This window comes from Tachypleus tridentatus, chromosome 7 (assembly GCF_004210375.1).
Source record: "Tachypleus tridentatus isolate NWPU-2018 chromosome 7, ASM421037v1, whole genome shotgun sequence".
In the NCBI taxonomy this organism is placed as follows: Eukaryota; Metazoa; Arthropoda; class Merostomata; order Xiphosura; family Limulidae; genus Tachypleus; species Tachypleus tridentatus.
In genome coordinates this window covers 169,605,271-169,631,028 of record NC_134831.1, presented here as the reverse complement: position 1 = coordinate 169,631,028, position 25,758 = coordinate 169,605,271, and the positions used below count along the sequence as shown (strand labels likewise).

Sequence of the window (25,758 nt, the reverse complement as noted above, 5' to 3'; positions counted from 1 at the left end):
AAGCGAGTACACTCAGCCTAAACGTGCAGAACGCATTTTTAATTCAAGATATCTTAGGTTTGATTATGTTAATTACTGGACCACAATGGGAGAGAGCACTATTTTCTCAACAACCGTAAGATTATGTTGGCATTATAATACAATAAAAACATGAAAATACAAAGGGTAAAGAAACAATAAAACTAAACAACTAAAACTCTTACTCTAAGAGAAATGTTGTCGCACACAAACTAGGTCACTAGTTTTCTGAATTTTCTACTTTCATGATCATATGAATTCAGAGAATAAATGTTAAAAGTAAACCTTACATGTATAAGTATCTACTGCACAGATTTAAAGCTAGACATGTGGTTGTTACGTTTTAGAATTGTGTCAACATGTGTGAGTTATATGTCTTTAGACACGTTTTGTTTATATCTTGAAACTGTGACATGTGTCTGAGTTATTTGTGTTGTGCCCAATCTCAAGAGGCCTTCAGTTTAAGACCCACGTCACGAAAAAGCGACCTCTTTTGGCGTCACGTCAAGTTTGTAAATATTAGACCCACAAGGCTCTGATTGGTTGAAATAAACTACTTGATTTTTCTATTCAGAATATTTTTTCAGATTTATAATCCATGAAGTATGAACAAAGATACAACTGTATGTAGCAGTATGTAGCGTCACGTCAAGTTTGTAAATATTAGACCCACAAGGCTCTGATTGGTTGAAATAAACTACTTGATTTTTCTATTCAGAATATTTTTTTCAGATTTATAATCCATGAAGTATGAACAAAGATACAACTGTATGTAGCAGTATGTAGCGTCACGTCAAGTTTGTAAATATTAGACCCACAAGGCTCTGATTGGTTCAAATAAGCTACTTGATTTTTCTATTCAGAATATTTTTTCAGATTTGTAATCCATGAAGTATGAACAAAGATACAGCTGTATGTAGCAGTAATGGTTTTAGAGGTTTCATCGTTCCCATATTCTCCATGATCAGTATCATACACCTTGCTTTCTTCTAATATAATTATATTATGACCTCTGAGGTCACTTGTCCTTCTTATTACTCTTCCTTCTCTACTTTCAACATCATTTCTTCATTTTCAGTTACTATGATATGTTTTATTCGAGCATGAATCCAAAGGTAAGCAGCATCTACAGTCATGTGAAAAAGTCAGGACACCCTATGAAAGCCTGTGTATTTTTGTAACATTTTTGGATATATAGATATTTAATCTCAATTTCAACAATACTGAGAGATTATAGGAATATAATTAAACAATTGAAACTAAAGAAAAGACTTTTCAAGATCTTCTGTAAATGTAATTCTACAAAAAATGCATACTAACTGAGGAAAAAGTTAGGACACCCTACCCCCTAATAGCCAGTGTTACCCCCTTTGGCTGAGATAACTGCAATGAGATGCTACTTGTAGCCATCTACCAGTCTCTGACATCGGTCTGGAGAAAGTTTGACCCACTCCTCAATGCATAATTCTTTCAGCTGTGAGATGTTTGAGGGGTTTCTTGCATGTACAGCCCGTTTCAAGTCACCCCACAGCATCTCAATGGGATTAAGATCTAGGCCTTCACTCGGCCATTCCAGGACTCTCCATTTCTTAGTTTTCAGCCAATCCTTAGTGGATTTACTGGTATGTTAACTGTGTATGCTGTTTTAGTACCACGTCCTCTAATACGTTAGACAAGTTAACTGCTACGTGCTAACACTGATTTGGTTTGTTTTGATTTCGCATTTCGCGCAAAGCTACACGAGGGCTATCTGCGTTAGCCGTCCCTAATTTAGCAGTGTAAGACTAGAGGGAAGACAGCTAGTCATCACCACCCACCGCCAACTCTTAGGCTACTCTTTTACCAACAAATAGTGTGATTGACCGTCACATTATATTGCCCTCACGGCTGAAAGGGCGAACATGTTTGGTGTGACGGGGATTCGAACCTACGACCTTCAGGTTATGAGTCCAGCACCCTAACCACCTGGCCATGCCGGGGCTCGCTAACACTGTCTGACCTATATTAAAATGTACGAAAAGTGAGAAGAGTGAAACATTTGTTTCAAAATAAGATTGTTGTGCACGTGAATGAACAACAAATGTCGAACAAACCATAAATATTACATTCCAGTTACTAGAGTTTATTTTAAGAAAAAAAAAAAGGTTTATTGCTTGTTCATGTGAAACTTCTTAAAAACAAACCTTGTTTTCAAATTTGTGTGAAGTGGCTGTAAGGTAAGTTTGATAACAAAACATGTTGTAGCTAATTGGAAAAACAACAACCTACTTTACGAATTTTACACGTAATGTTTAATAATTGCATTTATGTCTAGTATTTAGGTACACTGATATTCAACAGATAAGCAGGTACGTTAATATCCAACAGATAAGCAGATACATTAATGTCCAACAAATAAGAGTAAATTGTTCAATGAACACACATCTCAGAGATACTACTCAGAGAATAAATCTGGCCAGGTGGGTTAAAAAATTCGACTCGTAATCCGAGGGTCACGGGTTCGAATCCCTGTCGCACCAAACATGTTTGCCTTTTCAGCCGTGGGGGCGTTATTACGTGCGGTCAATCCCACCATTTGTTGGCAAAAGAGTAGCCCAAGCGTTGGTGGAGGGTGGTGATGACTAGCTGCCTTCCCTCTAGTCTCACACTGCTAAATTAGGGATGGCTAGTGCAGATAGCCCTCGTGTAGCTTTGCGCGAAATTGAGAAACAAAAAAACAAATAGAGAATAAATCAAACAGCGCCAACAAATGAGAAATAAAGAAAAGTGAACACGTGAAACATATCTTTATTCACTATGAGGTTTGAGTATTCATTTTACTGACTGGCCTGTTTCTGTTGTTACTTTGACTGACTGGTTTGACAAGAATCTTTCTAAATGTCTGCACAAATTGAAGAGGAAATTGAAACGAAAAATAAAAGATAGAAAATTAACGGGACGTCCCAGTTTCTTATTTATTTGAAACATTAAAGCAGCATTCCACAAGTGATTAGGTTACGTACTGCTCGATCAAGTGTACATGATCCAAACCATTTCGAACCAGTCGTTCATGAAAAGTTTGTGTACTGTCTGTTCATATAAGATACCTTGAAAATCTACACAGAAATGCGTAGCTGCTAAGGTGGAACCTAAGTTACAACATGTACGAGTGCTAGCAAGTAACTACACGTGGAACACGGTATGTAAGTTTGAAAACATTGTCCGAATGTATTAATAAATATTTCGGCTGAGATATATGCGTAAACAACATGACACTCTGATCTCTCCGAATACAATTCAGTTTTCATTCGATTAATAAGAAATGAAAATAGATGAAGTTATAATACTAATGTGTTATTTCATAAAGAAACACACGTAATAATTGCTAACAACGTCGTGAACAAAGTAATGAAAATTAGGACTTCTCAAGCTAAATACACACTCAGATATAATTAAGATTTCTTTTCTTTTCCAATCTTTGTAAGTTTTAATGAGTTAGTAGATATAATTTAAATAAGGCAATTAACCTATTGAAATAACACAAAATAATTTACAGTCACTACATATCAAACAGTGCTACCACTCTTTTCACTAATTGCTATACCATATTATCTGAGCCTAAGCATAGAACTAAGGTTGAAAATTTTACCACAATATTTTAAGAGATTTATAAGTCAGTTACAAAGTTAGATTAGAAGCACTTTAACAGAGTGTTCTTTACTTTTATCATCTATCATAAGAATTATACTTATTTTTACTGTAAATCTACTTGTATGGCCCCCTAGTTGCTCAGCCATAAGTTTGAAGTCTAATAGCGCTAAAAACCGGGTTTCGATACCCGTGAGGGGCATAGCATAGATAAGCCCTAGCGGAAGCTTCACAACAAACAAACAAGTCAACTGTTATATTATATTACAATTGGAATAAAACAATCTGTAAAAAACACTTTGCAATTTTGTATAACAATAAACTTGAGAATATGCGATACGATACAAAGATTAGTTCACGTATCATTCTGTAACATTCTCGCACCTAAGGTGGGTGAGTGTCAAAAATAAGTTTATTTTATTTTTATCGCGGATGTACCAGCTGTTATAACTTAATTGTGTAATGTGATGTTATAGGTACCATCAGACCAAGTTATATTGACTGTGTTTTAGAAAAGTTTCTAATGAAAAGTACAATTTAATAAAACATACTTGTGACAACAACACTGTCAGTTATAAGAACCTAGATGGAATACGATTTGGTCTTTAACTGATATATATATATAAACAAATATGCAGTGTCATAGTTTCTACTGATTTGGGCATTATGTTACAGAAATTTGCTTCACCAGTTATTTTTTTCCAGTTTCTATGAGAATTTTTAAAACATCACAAATCATTGTTGGATTATTTCTTTTTCAATTTAATTTTATTGTTATTATCCTTTAAAAGAAATTACCAGTTACAATAAACACTGGTAAAACTGTTGAATCTAGGGTTAGTTTCATCTTTTCATGAACCTGTTACAACACAGCTTTTCAGTGACGTAAGACCCATATGTTTACATATAATTGTCATATAAAACTGACACAACCAATACGTCATTATTTATGCATAAACTATAGAAATAAATATTTGATATTTAGTAAGAACTGAAAGAGCGTAGAAAATATAAAGCCACTGAGGATTTAGTTTTATTCATACCCTCACAGCACATTGTGTTTATCCAAGTAGATTAGTGCACATGTATAAGTACTGTCTTATTGTGTGCTTACAAATTCCTTACACGAATTATACTCAATACATAAAACTGTCGTGGTTACCTCTGACATTGTACAGGTAACGTACTGATCTGGGAATACAAATTGGATTTTTTTAAAGTTCTCCAAAAGAGTAGGCTTTGATTGTCCGTGTGATTCCACATATCTATTTCAAACACAACACAGCGTTGTACATGTATTTCAGATTTAAAATGACGCACGTGCCTTTGTGTTTGTTTGTTGATGGGTTTTTTTAAATTTCGCGCAAAGCAACTCGAGGGCTATCTGTGCTAGCCGTACCTAATTTCGCACTGTACGACTAGAGGGAAGGCAGCTAGTCATCACCACCCACCGCCAATTCTTGGGCTACTCTTTTACCAACGAATAGTGAGGTTGACTATCACATTATAACGCTTCCACAGATGAAAGGGCGAGAGTGCCTTTCTTAGACCCTTGGAGGGCTTGGTGATTAAGATGTTCGACTTGCAATTCGTGGGTTCGGATCGCCGCTATTAAACATACTCGCCCTTTCAAACGTTGGTCTGTTATTATGTGACTGTCAATCCCACTATTCGTTGTTAAAAATGTCTTAACAGTTGACGGTGGATAGTGTTGACTAGCTTCTCTCTGGTCTATTATTGCTAAATTGAAGAGGGATAGCGCAGATAGCCCTCAAGTAAGTTACATAAAATTGTATTAAATATTATTCAATGAGTTCTTATCAGTTGAGTGTGTTTCCTTCCTTTTGTAAGTTAAACTAATATTTAACTATTCAATGAGTTCTTCACATTTCAGTGTTTCCTTTCTCCTGTAGGTTAAACTAATATTTAACTATTCAACGAGTCCTTCACATTTCAGTGTTTTCTTCCTCTTCTAAGTTAAATTAACATTTTACTATTCAAGGAGTTTTTCACATTTTAGTGTGTTTCCTTCCTCCTGTGAGGTATACTTATATTTAATGATTCAACGAGATCTTATAAGATACACTACATGGCCAAAAGTACGTGGACACCCCTTCTAATTAGTGGGTTCGGCTATTTCAGCTACACCTATTGCTAACAGGTGCATAAAGTCAAGCATACAGCCATGCAATCTCCATAGAAAAACATTGGTAGTGGAATGGGTCGTATTGAAGAGCACAATGACGTTCAATGTGGCACTGTCGTACGATGTCATCTTTCCAACTAGTCAATTCGTCATATGTCTGCCCTGCTAGAGCTGTCCAGGTCAACTGTAAGTGTTGTTATTGTGAATTAGAAAAGTCTAGGAGCAACAACAGCTCAGCCACGAAGCCGTAGGCCCCACAAGCTCACAAAACGGGACCGTCGAGTGCTGAAACGCGTAACGCGTAAATATCGTCTGTCCACAATTGCAACACTCACTACCAAGTTTCAAACTGCCTCTGGAAGCAACGACAGCACAATAACTGTTCGTCGAAAGCTTCATGAAATGGGCTTCCATGGCCGAGCAGCCGCACACAAGCCTAATATCACCATGAACAATGCCAAGCGTCGGCTGGAGTGTGTAAAGCATACTGCCATTAGACTCTGGATCAGTGGAAACGTGTTCTCTGGAGTGATGAATCACGCTTCTCTATCTGGCAGTTTGACGGACAAGTCTGGGTTTGGCAGATGCCAGGAGAACGCTTCCTGCCTGAATACATAGTACCAACTGTAAAGTTTTGTAGAGGAGGAATAATAGTCTGGGGCTGTTTTTCATGGTTTGGACTAGGCTCTTTAGTTACAGTGAAGGGAAATCTTAATGCTACAGCATACAATGACATTTTAGAGAATTGTGTATTTCCAACTTTGTGGGAACAGTTTGGGGAAGGGCCTTTTTTTGTTTCAGCATGACAGTGCCCTTGTGCACAAAGTGAGGTCAATAAAGACAGGGTTTGCTGAGATTGGTGCGGAAGAACATGACCAGCCTGCACAGAGCCCTTACCTCAGCCCCATTGAACATCTTTGGGATGAACTGGAACGCCGACTGCGAGCCAGACCTTCTCGCTCGGCATCAGTGTCCGACCTCACTAATGCTCTTGTGGTTGAATAGGAGAGAATCCCCACAGCCATGTTCCAAAATCTAGTGATAAGCCTTCCCAGAAGAGTGGAGGCTGTGAAGGCAGCAAAGGAGGACCAACTCCATATCAATGCCCATGGTTTCAGAATGAGATGTCCAACAAGCAGATATGGGTGTGATGGTCGGGTGTCCACGTACTTTTGGCCATGTAGTGTAGGTACGTCTCTTTCCTTGTTTATAATCTATATACTATATCCTTAAAGTCTGTAAAAACAAATAAAATTTCCCAATCTAAATTATTGATAAAATCTTGTTTTATAGGGGGAATTATGACTTAAGTTGGTAAAGCAAAATATACAAACAAAACCATAACTGTAGAAGAAATGCATGTTACATATAATGTTTGTTATGAATCAAACTCTATGTCGTAGCTGCCTACGGCTCTTATCCAATTCATTAGCTTGGAAGATAACTTCCTATTACTGACTGTCAGGAGCTGGTTAACTGTTAATTAGGAAACTGATGTTTTATGTCCTTTCAAAAGAGGAAAACGTGAAGTGTTACTTTAGCAATATTCAGCTAAACAGCACTGAGAAACAATAATAATTATGAAAAAAAACACACAAAAAATTTAAACACTGAGAGGTTAGTAGACTAAAATTAACCTCGTGTATTTCACGTCCAACTCCGGTTCTCTAAAGCAAGTGTGGAAAAAACTCTCAGGTTTTAATGTAACATGCTACAAATAAAAATGTGTGATCCTAGCTTACTTTTTTAATTATACACGCTAATTCATTTTTCCTGTGAAATGATGTTTGATGTGTTGAAAATTATGTAAACGTAAACATGGTACTTTTTGTCTTAGATTGGAATAGCTTAATAAATTTTATTAATGCCTTAAAGCAGTGTATTCAGTATATCTTTATTTGCACGCATCACACATAAAGCAGTTTCGATGTACTGTGTGTCATTCGTCAGTATTTCTTGTTATTTGTAGTTATACATTGTTTTAGTGAATGATGTGGAATTTGCTGTTTTTGACAGTAATATGTTCGTATTAAGGATGAAATGCTACAGTGCTTTTAGAAGCCATATTTGCACTGTGTACGTTACTCTGTTAAAGTTCTTTTGTCATTAATTGGCCGCACTGACTTTTTACCTTACTTATGTGATTTTTATGATTGTATGTTTATTATTTAAACCTGACACTTTATTTCAGCTTATGTTTCACAAATAACTCAAATGGTAGTATAAAATAGGTATTTTGTAAGAACGTATTTGGTTGTTTTTTTCTTCTGATAATCTACAGGAATGAACGTTATTTTACGAAAATCCAGAGGTTTACTAAGATTTATGACTGAATAATATTCAAAGAAGTAGTGGCTTTTTTGTTAGTAGAGTCGGTGTAACTTTCCAAACCCTAATTCAGACGTTAACTGTGGAATTTTCACCACTCCCGGTCTATCTGTGAGACTTGTGAGGACCTGGAGGAATCCAGAATCTTCGATTTATTTTTCCTGTCAAGAGGGAAACGAGATCGGGTCCAATACTAACCTGCAGATGTAAACTAACAATTTGTTGGAGGTGTTACAATGGCACACCAGTTGCTCCAAATGAAAACCAAAAGAAAACAAAAATCAAGAAGCTTCGATGGAAGAGACGCTATCGAGCACCCAAGTAGAAATACATCTGCGTGAGGTAACGGTAAGTCTACAGAGGCAACCAGAGATCTGCCCTTACTTGAATGGGCATGACAGCGAAGACGATGCAGAAGAGAAAAACAACTGAAGATGTGATAACGAACAGAAATACACAGACGTATTTTTTGAATGAAGCGGAAGAATATAACACGAGTAAGAAAAATGCAAATATAATATTTAAATAATATGAGGGTGGTCCACTTCACCAGGATAAACCACCTTAATGACTTGTGAGACCAAAGAAAACAGCAAAACAAAGTGATACCTGGATCATTACCTACACGGTCACGTGTTTCACACTTAAGCTTCCGGATTTTTGGATCTAATCGGATAGTTTATTCACCATATACCAAAATAATCGTGTTTTATGTCACTAAGTCAGAGATTCGTTGTTAAATTTGTAGGTATACAATTACTTCATCGCTCAGTTTTATTAGATGTCTCATTAATGTGATGTCTTCTGTCTTTCCTAAACTTGAAATCTAAGACCTTGTCAGCTAACAAACTGTTTGCTCTAAATATTTGTCTCTTCTAAATTCATTAGCTTGTATGATCTAATTACTTCCTCTGGTGTCTTTTATTGTAATGTATAGATCCTCTTACAATAGATACTTAAAATTTAGTTGATGACAATTATCTTTAAAAATATTTTGTAATGGTTACTTATCTGTTAATAAGCACAAAACTGCACAAAGGGCTATCTGTGCTCTGCTCACCATGAGTATCAAAAACAGGTTTTTAGCGGTGTAAGTCCGCAGACGTGCCACCATGTTTCTGGGGTTGGGCATTGGAATGAATGCATCAATAATTAGTATTACAAGACTGTACATTATGTCGGACACACAGCGTGCTCGTAAAAAGAAAACAGTTTTTTTATAAAAGTAGTAATAAACTCTTGTTTATTTTGCAGACATGGAGAAGCAGACCTGATTGTTACTCCTTTCGCACAAGTATTGCAGAGTTTAAGAAACGTACGAAATAATTACATCCGCATCACCAGTGTTCCTGTAAATACGTACGTCATGATTTCGTTTTGATTGGAATTATCTGACGTGAGAATTAATGTTTTTGTAGTTAATGCACTAGTTCTCTATTTGTATATAAAAAGGAGGTAATCTCCTACTTCCTGGGTCAAATTGGATTTAGTTAAAAGAAAACTTACCAATTGTGGGCAGCACTTTTTATGTCCGATGACCTGTGTTTCCTTTTCCAGGTCAAGAAGATCTTCAGGAACGGTCAGTTTAGCTACAGCTCCAAATAAACTGTCCGGTAAGAAGGAACTTCGTGACAGTGGTCTGTGGGTAACATGTAACGTTTCAATAATTATATAATCAGAATATAATATTAATTAACTTACATAGTTGACGTTAGAACCACGTATATAACGGTATAATTAGCCCATAATGTGTACCACGTTTTTGTTTACAGTTTTGTTTACAGATCCTCTATCCTCAGAATTTTGCTGCTATTAGTACTCATAAGTAAACAGGTTGTAGGTGTCTATAATTGAAACAGGATTATATGGCCACAGTCATTTTTTTTAGTTAACAAATTGGTAGATTTTATAGATGGAACACGTCCTATAAGAAAGGGTATAAGGCCACAGTCAGTTTTTTCTAGTTAACAAATTCGTAAGTTTCCATAGATGTAATGCATTCTATAATCAGAGTTTCTGGCCACAATCGGTTACGTGTAGTCATCACTACCATTTGAGAGTAATTAATACAGTGTATAATTAGTTTCTGTTTTTCATGTAACCAGTATGCTAATCATTACACTCATAAACTATAATTTATTTACAATAACCTATTACAAAGATAATTGAATATTAAAGGATATAATAGAGTGAAATAATTGGCTTCTAGATATTTAGTAGTTAATTGTTTGTTCAACATTTCCAGATGGACAACATATACAGCTGGCAGTGGAGACTTTGGATGAACTGGACTGGTGTCTGGATCAGTTGGAAACAATTCAATCTCACAGATCTGTTGGAGACATGGCGTCTAGTAAGGTACTAAGTTAAACCTATTTCATTCAATCAAATACAGGTACTAAGGCATATACACGTTAAACCTATTTCATTCAATCAAATACAATCATGCACCAATGTTTATCCAAAGAAATATTATTTAATAAATCCACAAATGTAAAGGACACAACGTATAATAAGCTTGGGTAGGCTTAGGTCTTCTAAATAAACTGTTCCTCACGGGAAATTATTTTAGAAGCTTAACAATATCGTACAGTATTTATGGATAGAAAGAGAGAAAGTGACAGAAAAATGTAAAGATGGCGTTATTGTTGTCAATGAGAAAGGTTTGGTGATTTCAGAGAGCGAACAGATTCTTTCCATTTACTGCTTAAACTCAATGCACGTGGTAGAATAGTCTACCCAAACAAAAGACTCGTGCGCCACCTATACAAAAAAGAAACAAATGGATACATGACACTCCACAGAAGATTCGTAAAGGAAATAGACGAATTCATAAAAGCATGTACACTGAAGTAATAAGCGAAAGAAAATATTAAGTTTTATAACTTTTAATGTGTTACTTGCTGTTTGTTTTTCTTTTATTCAGAAGTTGATTAATGCAATCGTGTTTGACAAGTGCACAGTACTCAATTCAAAAGTTCGAGTCGTACAACGTAAAGTTTGAACAAAAAGATCACGTGAGATGCTACGATTGGCATGTTTTCAACTTCTATTTTTCAGGTTGATTTGTGAAAGCTTATAACATTTCAATCTCATCTAAAATAGTTAGTAGAAACCTAGTTTTGTAGTAACTTTGGTTTAGTCAAACAAATCTAAACCTTTATATTGTGTTTGTTCCAAGGTAACTTTACGGTTTTACAACTCTAAAATCTGGGGTTCGAAACTTTCACGGTGGACACAGCAGATAGCCTACTGTGACTTTGCTTTAAAAGGAGGAAACAAACAAACAGACATATATATATATATATTATATCCAGAAGTGATTTGATGTGTGATTATGGCTAAGATAAGTTTTAAACCAAATTTGATTTAATTTGTTAGTTTCACTTATTCTAGTTTAATAAGACATTTATGCACGTTAAAAAAAAATTAATTGCTCCGACTTATTATATTTCTGCCCGTAAATACAGTGAAGATAATTTTAAAATATCAAGCCCATTATTATAGAACGTGACATCAAAAGTATGTAAGTTTTTTTAGCGTTTCTTGATGCAACGATTTATTAACATTAAGCTCTTTATTTGTGGTTATAGTTCAAACGTATGCTGAACAAGGAATTATCGAGCCATTTCTCAGAGTCAAAATCTGGCCATCAGATTTCTGAATTCATCTGTAGCACATTTTTAGGTAAACTCTTTTGTGATACAGTTAAAACAAACAGTAAAACCAGTCAAAAGTCAAGAGCAGAAAATAGTTTTATTGTGTTATGCTCATTCGTTTCTCTTTCAGATTTCAAATATAGTTTTTGTTGGATACAATCAAAGCTTAAATTAAATACGCTAACCCCGAGAATATATATTATTCCTGTAGATCAACATTAACTACAGTTTATGCTCTTTTGATGTGTATTTTCCTTTCAAGAGTTACGTTTTTTACAAATACAAGTACTATAACTACAGGGGAACGTACTGTAACTATGGGAGAACAGTTGTTAGATTATTAATTATTATTAATTAAGTAGCCTTTGACGTCTTTACGTACATCGAGATGAGTCTGAAAGGTATGGTACATTGACAGCAGGAGACACCTTTGTAGTATATATTTTATTATTACTTGGAACAGGTGTGATGTAATACACGTTTTTAGTAGACAATATTCCTTTATGGGCATTATAATGTGACGGTCAATCCCGCTGTTTGTTGTTAAAAGAGTAGCCCAAGAGTTGGCGTTGGGTGGTGATGACTAGCTGCCTTCCCTCTAGTTTTACACTGCTAAATTAGGGATGACTAGCGTAGATAGTCCTCGTGTAGCTTTGAGCTAAATTAAAAACAAAATAAAACTAGACGATACCTTTGCAAGAGAGACTAATGAACGAAGAATTTTTGAAGCGAAGAGTTTTTCTTTGTTTTCCTCGATTCTCTACTTATGGCGTTTCGCCAAGTTCTGAAGAACTGGAGTATTAATAATTTAAAACAAGAGAACTTGAAGTGTTATTCAAACACATGTATATGGTATTAATGATACCTTAGTTTGTTTATTCGTAGTTAAGCACAAAGCTACACGATGAGCTATCTGTTCTTTGCCCACTACGGGTATCAAAACCCACTTTCTAGTGTTATAAGTCCGTAGATACATTGCTGTGCGTTTGAGAAACTAAAGGTATTTCAAAAATAAACGTTCATATGAACATTTTTGTATTTATATAACATGAATGTAAAGGCATTTCTCAAACGATAGAACTGCTGGCAGAACAGTGACCTTGTTAACATGTATTCAACACTCAGGGACCTTGTTAATATGTGTTCAACATTCAGGGACCTTGTTAACATGTGTTCAACACTCAGGGACCTTGTTAACATGTGTTCAACACTCAGGGACCCTGTTAACATGTGTTCAACACTCAGGGACCTTGTTAACATGTGTTCATCAGGGACCCTGTTAACATGTGTTCAACACTCAGGGACCTTGTTAACATGTGTTCAACACTCAGGGACCTTGTTAACATGTGTTCAACACTCAGGAACCCTGTTAACATGTGTTCAACACTCAGGGACCTTGTTAACTTGTGTTCAACACTCAGGGACCTTGTTAACATGTGTTCAACACTCAGGGACCTTGTTAACATGTGTTCAACATTCAGGGACCCTGTTAACATGTGTTCAACACTCATGGACCTTGCTAACATGTGTTCAACACTCAGGGACCCTGTTAAAATGTGTTCAACACTCATAGACCTTGTTAACATGTGTTCAACATTCAGGGACCCTGTTAACATGTGTTCAACATTCAGGGACCCTGTTAACATGTGTTCAACACTCAGGGACCTTGTTAACATGTGTTCAACATTCAGGGACCCTGTTAACATGTGTTCAACACTCATGGACCTTGCTAACATGTGTTCAACACTCATAGACCTTGTTAACATGTGTTCAACATTCAGGGACCCTGTTAACATGTGTTCAACATTCAGGGACCCTGTTAACTTGTGTTCAACACTCAGGGACCTTGTTAACATGTGTTCAACACTCAGGGACCCTGTTAACATGTGTTCAACACTCAGGGACCTTGTTAACATGTGTTCAACATTCAGGAACCCTGTTAACATGTGTTCAACACTCATGGACCTTGCTAACATGTGTTCAACACTCAGGGACCCTGTTAAAATGTGTTCAACACTCATAGACCTTGTTAACATGTGTTCAACATTCAGGGACCCTGTTAACATGTGTTCAACATTCAGGGACCTTGTTAACATGTGTTCAACATTCAGGGACCCTGTTAACATGTGTTCAACACTCATGGACCTTGCTAACATGTGTTCAACACTCATAGACCTTGTTAACATGTGTTCAACATTCAGGGACCCTGTTAACATGTGTTCAACATTCAGGGACCCTGTTAACTTGTGTTCAACACTCAGGGACCTTGTTAACATGTGTTCAACACTCAGGGACCCTGTTAACATGTGTTCAACACTCAGGGACCTTGTTAACATGTGTTCAACATTCAGGGACCCTGTTAACATGTGTTCAACACTCATGGACCTTGCTAACATGTGTTCAACACTCATAGACCTTGTTAACATGTGTTCAACATTCAGGGACCCTGTTAACATGTGTTCAACATTCAGGGACCCTGTTAACTTGTGTTCAACACTCAGGGACCTTGTTAACATGTGTTCAACACTCAGGGACCCTGTTAACATGTGTTCAACACTCAGGGACCTTGTTAACATGTGTTCAACATTCAGGGACCCTGTTAACATGTGTTCAACACTCATGGACCTTGCTAACATGTGTTCAACACTCAGGGACCCTGTTAAAATGTGTTCAACACTCATAGACCTTGTTAACATGTGTTCAACATTCAGGGACCCTGTTAACTTGTGTTCAACATTCAGGGACCCTGTTAACATGTGTTCAACATTCAGGGACCTTGTTAACATGTGTTCAACACTCAGGGACCCTGTTAACATGTGTTCAACACTCAGGTTCGGAGATTCTTTACACTTACCAGTCTTTTTTTTATTTACTTATAATAAGTTTTATTAAAATGTTTCACTAGTTTCTAGAAACAGAGACTGTACGTACATGTAGGACACAGAGTACTATAGTAAAATAAATAATTCGATCAGCTGAATGTTTCGTAAAACCAGAAAATGATCTATAAGTGTGCGAAGTATTTATTACATAGATCCAGTCTTATTGCACATGAATATTAAATCATGTTTCAGTTTACTCATGTACGTGTAATTACTTTATATACTAATTCTGCTCCATAACATTATGTAACAAAATTTTTACTTCTTGTTGCTAGGCAGAAAGTGTTATTTCCCAATTTCTTATGCCTAAAGTAAATGGAAAAGACATCTTTTACTCTTCAAACTTTGCTTTTGTGACCTGGGAGCGTATAACGAAAACATGTTGGGAGACTATATTTGGGGGCTGATACGTGAAAGTGATTTACATTACAGTCGCAAATCTCGAAAAACGACTCACTTCTAAACATTTTTGTATAACTTTAGTATAAATACATGTAAATCTTGATTCATATGTTGTTTTATTCAGACCTTATGCAAATGAAAATGTGCAAATTTGCCCGTTTTTACATAGAAAATAGATTAATTTCTAAATTTCATTATCCAGGTCACAAAAGCAAAGTTTGAAGGGAATAATGGCTATTCTTTGTACTTTTACAACATAAGCAGTTAAGAAATAACACATACTATCCAGGAACAAAATCTGTGTTACACAGTGTAATCTATCACTTCAGTAAAGTTTATGTTCTCACGTGTACAAATAAAAGTGTACTAACTTGTAGCTGTAACATAACAATTTTTATGAATTTGTTTCTTTTGTAAATACATGATTGGTTAGTGTTAGTGCTGAGAACCACAAATAGCTGACAACCAGGTTTACGCGTAACTTGTATAAGTCTTGGATACGTTTCAGTCTTATCACCGTGTTTTACAGAAAAACAACAAGATGTAGATCTCACAAGTTATAAAGCTGAAGACATGTGTCACAAACCTGGACAAACAATGTCACAGATCTCTGGAGTCAAGAAACCTCTTTGTCACACAAACAGTCTGACTAAACTACCCAAATATGGAGTAGAAACTTCCCACGAAGATGAACTAGGACAGGTAAGTCCATATATGGCGGTCTCTTGAACGACACTCGGTAATTTTCTAACTGAAGAGAAAATATTTTGATTTAGAATAATTTTAACATATTGATTTCTGTACTTCCTAAGATCATCTCACTTACAAGTCAAGTAACTTTAAAATTATGGAAATTAATTAGGATACGAGACATCTTGTTGTTATCTTGCAAAGACTTCGTTACGAAGAAAGAATACTGTTGTCTCATTAGACCTGCACTTAACGACCTTAAATGGTTTGTTTTATTGTTATATGCAATCATTACACTTGAAAAATTGTTGGCTAGTGTAACACTTATCTGCGAAAGAATGAGTTTATTGTAGTAATTTGAAGAGCTGATATAATGTACAAGGAAAGTTTTACAAACTAAACCAACTTTCGTTTTCCTTTGCTGTCACTCATCAGGTTTTCAGTTTCCGAGACAGAAAGTACCTTGCAAACGTATTCATCAAAAAATATTTTTTTAATTATTTTAAAATAATTTAACTTCTTACTGAAAGTTTGATATTAATATATAGGATAAGTTACACGGCATTGGCCGTTTGATATTAATATATAGAATAAGTTACACGGCATTGGTCGTTTGATATTAATATATAGGATAAGTTACACGGCATTGGTCGTTTGATATTAACATATGGGATAAGTTACACGGCATTGGTCGTTTGACATTAATATATAGGATAAGTTACACGGCATTGGTCGTTTGATATTAATATATAGGATAAGTTACACGGCATTGGTCGTTTGATATTAATATATAGGATAAGTTACACGGCATTGGTCGTTTGATATTAATATATAGGATAAGTTACACGGCATTGGTCGTTTGATATTAATATATAGGATAAGTTACACGGCATTGGTCGTTTGATATTAATATATAGGATATTACACGGATTGGTCGTTTGATAGTTATACACGGCATTGGTCGTTTGATATTAATATATAGGATAAGTTACACGGCATTGGTCGTTTGATATTAATATATAGAATAAGTTACACGGCATTGGTCGTTTGATATTAATATATAGAATAAGTTACACGGCATTGGTCGTTTGATATTAATATATAGAATAAGTTACACGGCATTGGTCGTTTGATATTAATATATAGGATAAGTTACACGGCATTGGTCGTTTGATATTAATATATAGGATAAGTTACACGGCATTGGTCGTTTGATATATAATATATAGGCATAATTAATATATAGTTACACGGCATTGGTCGTTTGATATTAATATATAGGATAAGTTACACGGCATTGGTCGTTTGATATTAATATATAGGATAAGTTACACGGCATTGGTCGTTTGATATTAATATATAGGATAAGTTACACGGCATTGGTCGTTTGATATTAATATATAGGATAAGTTACACGGCATTGGTCGTTTGATATTAATATATAGGATAAGTTACACGGCATTGGTCGTTTGATATTAATATATAGGATAAGTTACACGGCATTGGTCGTTTGATATTAATATATAGGATAAGTTACACGGCATTGGTCGTTTGATATTAATATATAGGATAAGTTACACGGCATTGGTCGTTTGATATTAATATATAGGATAAGTTACACGGCATTGGTCGTTTGATATTAATATATAGGATAAGTTACACGGCATTGGTCGTTTGATATTAATATATAGGATAAGTTACACGGCATTGGTCGTTTGATATTAATATATAGGATAAGTTACACGGCATTGGTCGTTTGATATTAATATATAGGATAAGTTACACGGCATTGGTCGTTTGATATTAATATATAGGATAAGTTACACGGCATTGGTCGTTTGATATTAATATATAGGATAAGTTACACGGTCATTTGATATTAATATAGAATAAGTTACACGGCATTGGTCGTTTGATATTAATATATAGGATAAGTTACACGGTAGGATACACGGCATTGGTCGTTTGATATTAATATAAGTTAGGATATATTAATATATAGGATTACACGGCATTGGTCGTTTGATATATATAGAATATACGGCATTGGTCGTTTGAATAAGTTACACGGCATTGGTCGTTTGATATTAATATATAGGATAAGTTACACGGCATTGGTCGTTTGATATTAATATAGGATAAGTTACACGGCATTGGTCGTTTGATATTAATATATAGGATAAGTTACACGGCATTGGTCGTTTGATATTAATATATAGGATAAGTTACACGGCATTGGTCGTTTGATATTAATATATAGAATAAGTTACACGGCATTGGTCGTTTGATATTAATATATAGAATAAGTTACACGGCATTGGTCGTTTTGATATTAATATATAGGATAAGTTACACGGCATTGGTCGTTTGATATTAATATATAGGATAAGTTACACGGCATTGGTCGTTTGATATTAATATATAGGATAAGTTACACATTATTGGTCGTTTGATATTAATATATAGAATAAGTTACACGGCATTGGTCGTTTGATATTAATATATAGGATAAGTTACAACGGCATTGGTCGTTTGATATTAATATATAGGATAAGTTACACGGCATTGGTCGTTTGATATTAATATATAGGATAAGTTACACGGCATATTAATATATGAGATGGCATTTATCGTTTGATATTAATATATAGGATAAGTTACACGGCATTGGTCGTTTGATATTAATATATAGGATATAGTTACACGGCATTGGTCGCCTTGATAATAATATATAGGATAAGTTACACGGCATTGGTCGTTTGATATTAATATATAGGATAAGTTACACGGCATTGGTCGTTTGATATTAATATATAGGATAAGTTACACGGCATTGGTCGTTTTGATATTAATATATAGGATAAGTTACACGGCATTGGTCGTTTGATATTAATATATAGGATAAGTTACGGCATTGGTCGTTTGATATTAATATATAGGATAAGTTACACAACGGCATTGGTCATTGATATTAATATATAGTAAGTTACACGGCATTGGTCGTTTGATATTAATATATAGGATAAGTTACACGGTAGGATTACGCATAAGTTTTGACACGGCATTGGTCGTTTGATATTAATATATAGAATAAGTTACACGGCATTGGTCGTTTGATATTAATATATAGGTAAGTTACACGGCATTGGTCGTTTGATATTAATATATAGGATAAGTTACACGGCATTGGTCGTTTGATATTAATATATAGGATAAGTTACACGGCATTGGTCGTTTGATATTAATATATAGGATAAGTTACACGGTAGGATAAGTTACACGGCATTGGTCGTTTGATATTAATATATAGGATAAGTTACACGGCATTGGTCGTTTGATATTAATATATAGAATAAGTTACACGGCATTGGTCGTTTGATATTAATATATAGGATAAGTTACACGGCATTGGTCGTTTGATATTAATATATAGGATAAGTTACACGGCATTGGTCGTTTGATATTAATATATAGGATAAGTTACACGGCATTGGTCGTTTGATATTAATATATAGGATAAGTTACACGGCATTGGTCGTTTGATATTAATATATAGGATAAGTTACACGGCATTGGTCGTTTTGATATTAATATATAGGATAAGTTACACGGCATTGGTCGTTTGATATTAATATATAGGATAAGTTACACGGCATTGGTCGTTTGATATTAATATATGGCCGAGGATTGGTCGTTTGATATTAATATATTGGCAAGTTACACGGCATTGGTCGTTTGATATTAATATATAGGATAAGTTACACGGCATTGGTCGTTTGATATTAATATACAGGATAAGTTACACGGCATTGGTCGTTTGATATTAATATATAGGATAAGTTACACGGCATTGGTCGTTTGATATTAATATATAGGATAAGTTACACGGCATTGGTCGTTTGATATTAATATATAGGATAAGTTACACGGCATTGGTCGTTTGATATTAATATATAGGATAAGTTACACGGCATTGGTCGTTTGATATTAATATATAGGATAAGTTACACGGCATTGGTCGTTTGATATTAATATATAGGATAAGTTACACGGCATTGGTCGTTTGATATTAATATATAGGATAAGTTACACGGCATTGGTCGTTTGATATTAATATATAGGATAAGTTACACGGCATTGGTCGTTTGATATTAATATATAGGATAAGTTACACGGCATTGGTCGTTTGATATTAATATATAGGATAAGTTACACGGCATTGGTCGTTTGATATTAATATATAGGATAAGTTACACGGCATTGGTCGTTCCTTTCAAGAATTGACAATAGTATAAAAGAAAGATAAAAAAATATTTAGAAAGTTTTAGGCCTTTGTTCGTAATGTAAAGTAGAATGATGTTAGAATAGCGAAATGTCTTCAAAAACTGACGTGAAATGTGATTTAAAAATTATACATATATATGTGTGTGTGTGTATGCCGAATACAAACGATTTTTTTAAATTTAATCCTCATAAACAGAATCGATCTTACCAAAATTTTGATTTGTTGGTAGCAACTTTGAAGACGAGAAAATATGCGAGAAGAATGTTTCTTATCATGTTTTACTTAACTTTATGGTTCAATATTTTTCTTTAAGGAACACAATGAAACTTCCAAAACGTTATTTAGGTACTCGTGAAAAATCGTTCCAGAAAATAGTCATTTTGACTTCAATTTGGTTCCTCTCAATGACTTTAACTCTTCTGTTAATAACATTTTGGAAACTCTGTATACTTAGTAGAAATAAGAATAATTATTTCTAATGAATTTCTTTGATTTAGAGCTCATTCATAATATTTGATTGATTGATCGATTTAAACGCTACAGGAGTTTAACATTTGCGAAAGCACAAAATCTTCTCATCTCAAAGGTGGGATCCCATTGTAGCACGTTTGTCATTGCGCATTCGAAATAGCGTTGCGCCTTCCGTAATCCCAAATCATTGTAAAATGTAAAACAACTGGTTATAGTAGCCTATTACTATTAATTGTGCCCTCTCGATGGCTCAGTATTACGCCTTATAACTAAAATTTTAGGATTCGATACCCACAGTTGACAGAGCACAGATATTCAATCGTGTAAACAACAAACTAAACTAAAAGTTGTATTTTTTTCTGTAAATACAATGATTTCAATACTACCAATACGACTTATATATTACGTTTGGTAAGTTTAGAAATTACCTTGGTCCATTCTCCTCTCTCTTCAATAATATGCGCTAGAACTTCCTATTAATATTGTCCAAATGAATTCATTTTGTGTAGTATTAGTCTTGTCATAATGGCCTATTTGTTACAGCGCTCAACTTGCAAGCTGCTGATCGTAGACTCGAATCTCCTTTGCCTAACATGCTCATTTTTTTAGCCGTAAAGAGTTACAAAGTGACGGTCAATCCTACTATTCGTTAGTAGAAGAGTAGGCGAAGTGGTTGCAGTGGATAATATTGTCTAATTATTCTTCCCCTAAATTAGGGATGGCTAGTGCTCATAGCCCCCGTGTAGGTTAGCACGAAATTCAAAGCAAACAAAACAAATCTTATCATGACATGCTCTGTTACTGGACGACCGAACACGTGCTATAATTCCTATGGATGAAATGGATCGCTCGGTTTTTGTTGATGGCCATTCGAATATCAGACATCTATCTGTACACACGGGTCCACCATCTGCAGTCTCTTTTGGCCTAACTTTACTCGTATATCCATTCCACGACTTTATTTGTTTTTATCAGTCCTTACTCTAAACGTTCTCACGGTCTTTATAGTGGTTAATTCAATAATATTAATAGCACTTATACCATAACTATGCCTTTCGTATCCCAATGTTCCTCCTCCTACTGACTGGCTCGGTGGTATGTCGACGGATTTATATCACTAGATACCGGGTTTCGATACCTTTGGTGAGCAGAGCATAGATAGCCCTTTTGTAGCTTTGTGATTAATAATATACGTCATATCTCAGGCGGCCTGATTGTTCCCGATATAGCAAATATCGTGTGGTTGACTTACCGTAACAAATTGTGTTTTTGGTTGTTACTTGTAAGTTTTCACAATTAATACTACACACAACTGGACCCATACAATATTTTTTTTCTTAGCGAGCTTATATTCTCTACATCTTTCATTGCTACACTAACCTATTACTGTTACAGTTCAATCTCCATATTACTGCTTTGTCTGTCCTTTCTCTCTGATACTAATCTAGTGGACTAAATAGGATTGTGGCTGCGCTGAATAGCGCTTGGCTACCTATAATCCTCTGGTTTGTAGAAAAGCTATTCAAGCCAAGCCTCGGAGAGTTTGTTTGTTTGCTTCTTCGTTATGACGACAAACCCACTTGAAGCAAAAATGTATCTCAGGACGGCTGGTACGGATGTTAATACTTTTACTAATAAAACAAAGAACAACGTTTCGACCTTTCAGGTTAACGAAGAAGATGATCTAGGAAGATCGAAACGTTGTTCTCTGCTTTATTAGTAAAAGTGTTAATACCCGTTACCAGCCGTCCTGAGACACATTTGTTTAGTTTTATTGCCATTTTCAGGGCTGCAACCTACATTTCCTGTAACTTGGTTATTGCTGACTTTGTGGTTGTTTCACATGAGTATGTTACTTACTCCATTTTGGACATGATTGGAGCTCTCATCAGGTTGATGATGTTTTTTAGCACACCTGAGAAGGTTAAGACTTTTCACTGATATCTCTCTTAGATGATCAGACACCCAGAAGTTTCACAGAGCTGGACCTCTTCTTCTGTGTATGCTAGCCTCAAGACATCGATGACTGTATGACTTCTGCTACCCAACATCCAACAGGCTTCATTTGGTTTCGTTAATATTTTCCCATCTTTTAGTGCAATAAAGAGATTTCTTGCAGACGCTCCACCGCTTCCATTGACGAGTCTTAGATGCTTGCAACATAAACAACTAGTGTCAATCCGGGGCGTTAGAGTGCGCTGCTCAGATAAGTCTGCCAATCACTGAACGACGTAAGACTATGAAAGAGGTTACACACACGTATTACACCTTTTAACCTTACACGTACAACTGAAACTAGGATAACGTGGTCTTCAGATATTCTTCCAGTTGAATAGTTTAACACTAAAAACAGATCATCTGTAGCTAAATTATTTTACAAAAAGGCAATGGACTTTCACAAAATTTTCTACACAAACGGAAAAAAATATACTTTCAAATTAAGATTTCTCTTTTAACTGGTGAAACATAAGCTTCAAAGTTGCCTTAATCAAAAGCTCCAAAACTAAATTATTGTTACTTACTTTATGTTGTTCATCGATCTCCAGATATTGTGATGACTAAAACAACCTTTCTGTACGAACGATTCCTGATGTTAGGGTTAAAATATTTATAACAGTAAAATGAAATTACATTTGTAATCTGGTAATTTCATTTAGGTTAATTCCATCATATCGTTAGGTTACAAATAATTAGATATGGTGATATATTATAGAGTATTACACACATTCGGTTCATTTATCTGACTTTAACTGTTGTTTCATGGTGTAACTCGTTTCTGGTTGTTGTTAAGATTTAGGTACTTTGGAATCTTGGGGTTCAATTGGTGTGTGTCAAAATGTTTACACCTAAACAACTACCACCAATAGCTTGCTATTAAGAGTGTTCTTGTAAAATGTTTTAATACAATCAATGTCGTGGTTTTATAAAGAATTCATAAGATATATAACATGGTTTTATAAAGAATTCATAAGATATGTAACGTGGTTTTATAAACAATTCATAAGATATGTAACGTGGTTTTATAAAGAATTCATAAGATATGTAACGTGGTTTTATAAAGAATTCACAAGATATGTAACGTGGTTTTATAAAGAATTCATAAGATATGTCACGTGGTTTTATAAAGAATTCACAAGATAACATGGTTTTATAAAGAATTCATAAGATATGTAACGTGGTTTTATAAAGAATTCATAAGATATGTAACGTGGTTTTATAAACAATTCATAAGATATGTAACGTGGTTTTATAAAGAATTCACAAGATATGTAACGTGGTTTTATAAAGAATTCATAAGATATGTAACGTGGTTTTATAAACAATTCATAAGATATGTAACGTGGTTTTATAAAGAATTCACAAGATATGTAACGTGGTTTTATAAAGAATTCACAAGATATGTAACGTGGTTTTATAAAGAATTCACAAGATATGTAACGTGGTTTTATAAAGAATTCACAAGATATGTAACGTGGTTTTATAAAGAATTCATAAGATATGTAACGTGGTTTTATAAAGAATTCACAAGATATGTAACGTGGTTTTATAAAGAATTCATAAGATATGTAACGTGGTTTTATAAACAATTCATAAGATATGTAACGTGGTTTTATAAAGAATTCACAAGATATGTAACGTGGTTTTATAAACAATTCATAAGATATGTAACGTGGTTTTATAAACAATTCATAAGATATGTAACGTGGTTTTATAAAGAATTCATAAGATATGTAACGTGGTTTTATAAAGAAATCACAAGATATGTAACGTGGTTTTATAAAGAAATCACAAGATATGTCACGTGGTTTTATACGTGGTTTTATAAAGAATTCACAAGATATGTAACGTGGTTTTATAAAGAATTCATAAGATATGTAACGTGGTTTTATAAAGAATTCACAAGATATGTAACGTGGTTTTATAAAGAATTCACAAGATATGTAACGTGGTTTTATAAAGAATTCATAAGATATGTAACGTGGTTTTATAAAGAATTCATAAGATATGTAACGTGGTTTTATAAAGAATTCATAAGATATGTAACGTGGTTTTATAAAGAATTCATAAGATATGTAACGTGGTTTTATAAAGAATTCATAAGATATGTAACGTGGTTTTATAAAGAATTCATAAGATATGTAACGTGGTTTTATAAAGAATTCAATTCAAGATATGTAACGTGGTTTTATAAAGAATTCACAAGATTCATAAGATATGTAACGTGGTTTTATACATAAGATGTGTAACGTGGTTTTATAAAGAATGTAACGTGGTTTTATAAAGAATTCACAAGATATGTAACGTGATTTTATAGAGAATTCATAAGATATGTAACGTGGTTTTATAAAGAATTCACAAGATATGTAACGTGATTTTATAGAGAATTTAAGATATAAAGAATTCACAAGATATGTAACACAAGATATGTAACGTTTTATAAAGAATTCACAAGATATGTAACGTGGTTTTATAAAGAATTCACAAGATATGTAACGTGGTTTTATAAAGAATTCACAAGATATGTAACGTGGTTTTATAAAGAATTCATAAGATATGTAACGTGGTTTTATAAAGAATTCACAAGATATGTAACGTGGTTTTATAAAGAATTCATAAGATATGTAACGTGGTTTTATAAAGAATTCATAAGATATGTAACGTGGTTTTATAAAGAATTCATAAGATATGTAACGTGGTTTTATAAAGAATTCATAAGATATGTAACGTGGTTTTATAAAGAATTCATAAGATATGTAACGTGGTTTTAAGATATGTAACGTGGTTTTATAAAGAATTCACAAGATATGTAACGTGGTTTTATAAAGAATACAAGATATGTAACGTGGTTTTATAAAGAATTCACAAGATATGTAACGTGGTTTTATAAAGAATTCACAAGATATGTAACGTGGTTTTATAAAGAATTCATAAGATATGTAACGTGGTTTTATAAAGAATTCAAAGATATGTAACGTGGTTTTATAAAGAATTCACAAGATATGTAACGTGGTTTTATAAAGAATTCATAAAGAATTCACAAGATATGTAACGTGGTTTTATAAAGAATTCAAAGATATGTAACGTGGTTTTATAAAGAATTCACAAGATATGTAACGTGGTTTTATAAAGATATAAGATATGTAACGTGGTTTTATAAAGAATTCAAACGTGGTTTTATAAAGAATTCATAAGATATGTAACGTGGTTTTATAAACAATTCATAAGATATTCAATAAGATATGTAACGTG

At 34.3% G+C, this 25,758-nt stretch overlaps 1 protein-coding gene across 10 annotated transcripts in view; it reads left to right on the top strand.

The window, feature by feature from the left end:
• Positions 1-25,758, top strand: part of LOC143257201 (3',5'-cyclic-AMP phosphodiesterase, isoforms N/G-like) — a 425,601-nt gene that overhangs the window by 375,319 nt on the left and 24,524 nt on the right. For 8 of the 10 annotated variants that reach the window (XM_076515579.1, XM_076515576.1, XM_076515575.1 and 5 more), the window contains 5 exons: positions 9,374-9,478; positions 9,677-9,771; positions 10,365-10,477; positions 11,713-11,806; positions 15,592-15,764. In XM_076515579.1, the coding sequence (XP_076371694.1) occupies positions 9,374-9,478; positions 9,677-9,771; positions 10,365-10,477; positions 11,713-11,806; positions 15,592-15,764 (580 nt within the window). The remainder of the gene's footprint in view (positions 1-9,373; positions 9,479-9,676; positions 9,772-10,364; positions 10,478-11,712; positions 11,807-15,591; positions 15,765-25,758) is intronic. The other 2 variants (XM_076515578.1, XM_076515584.1) reach the window with 1 other exon arrangement.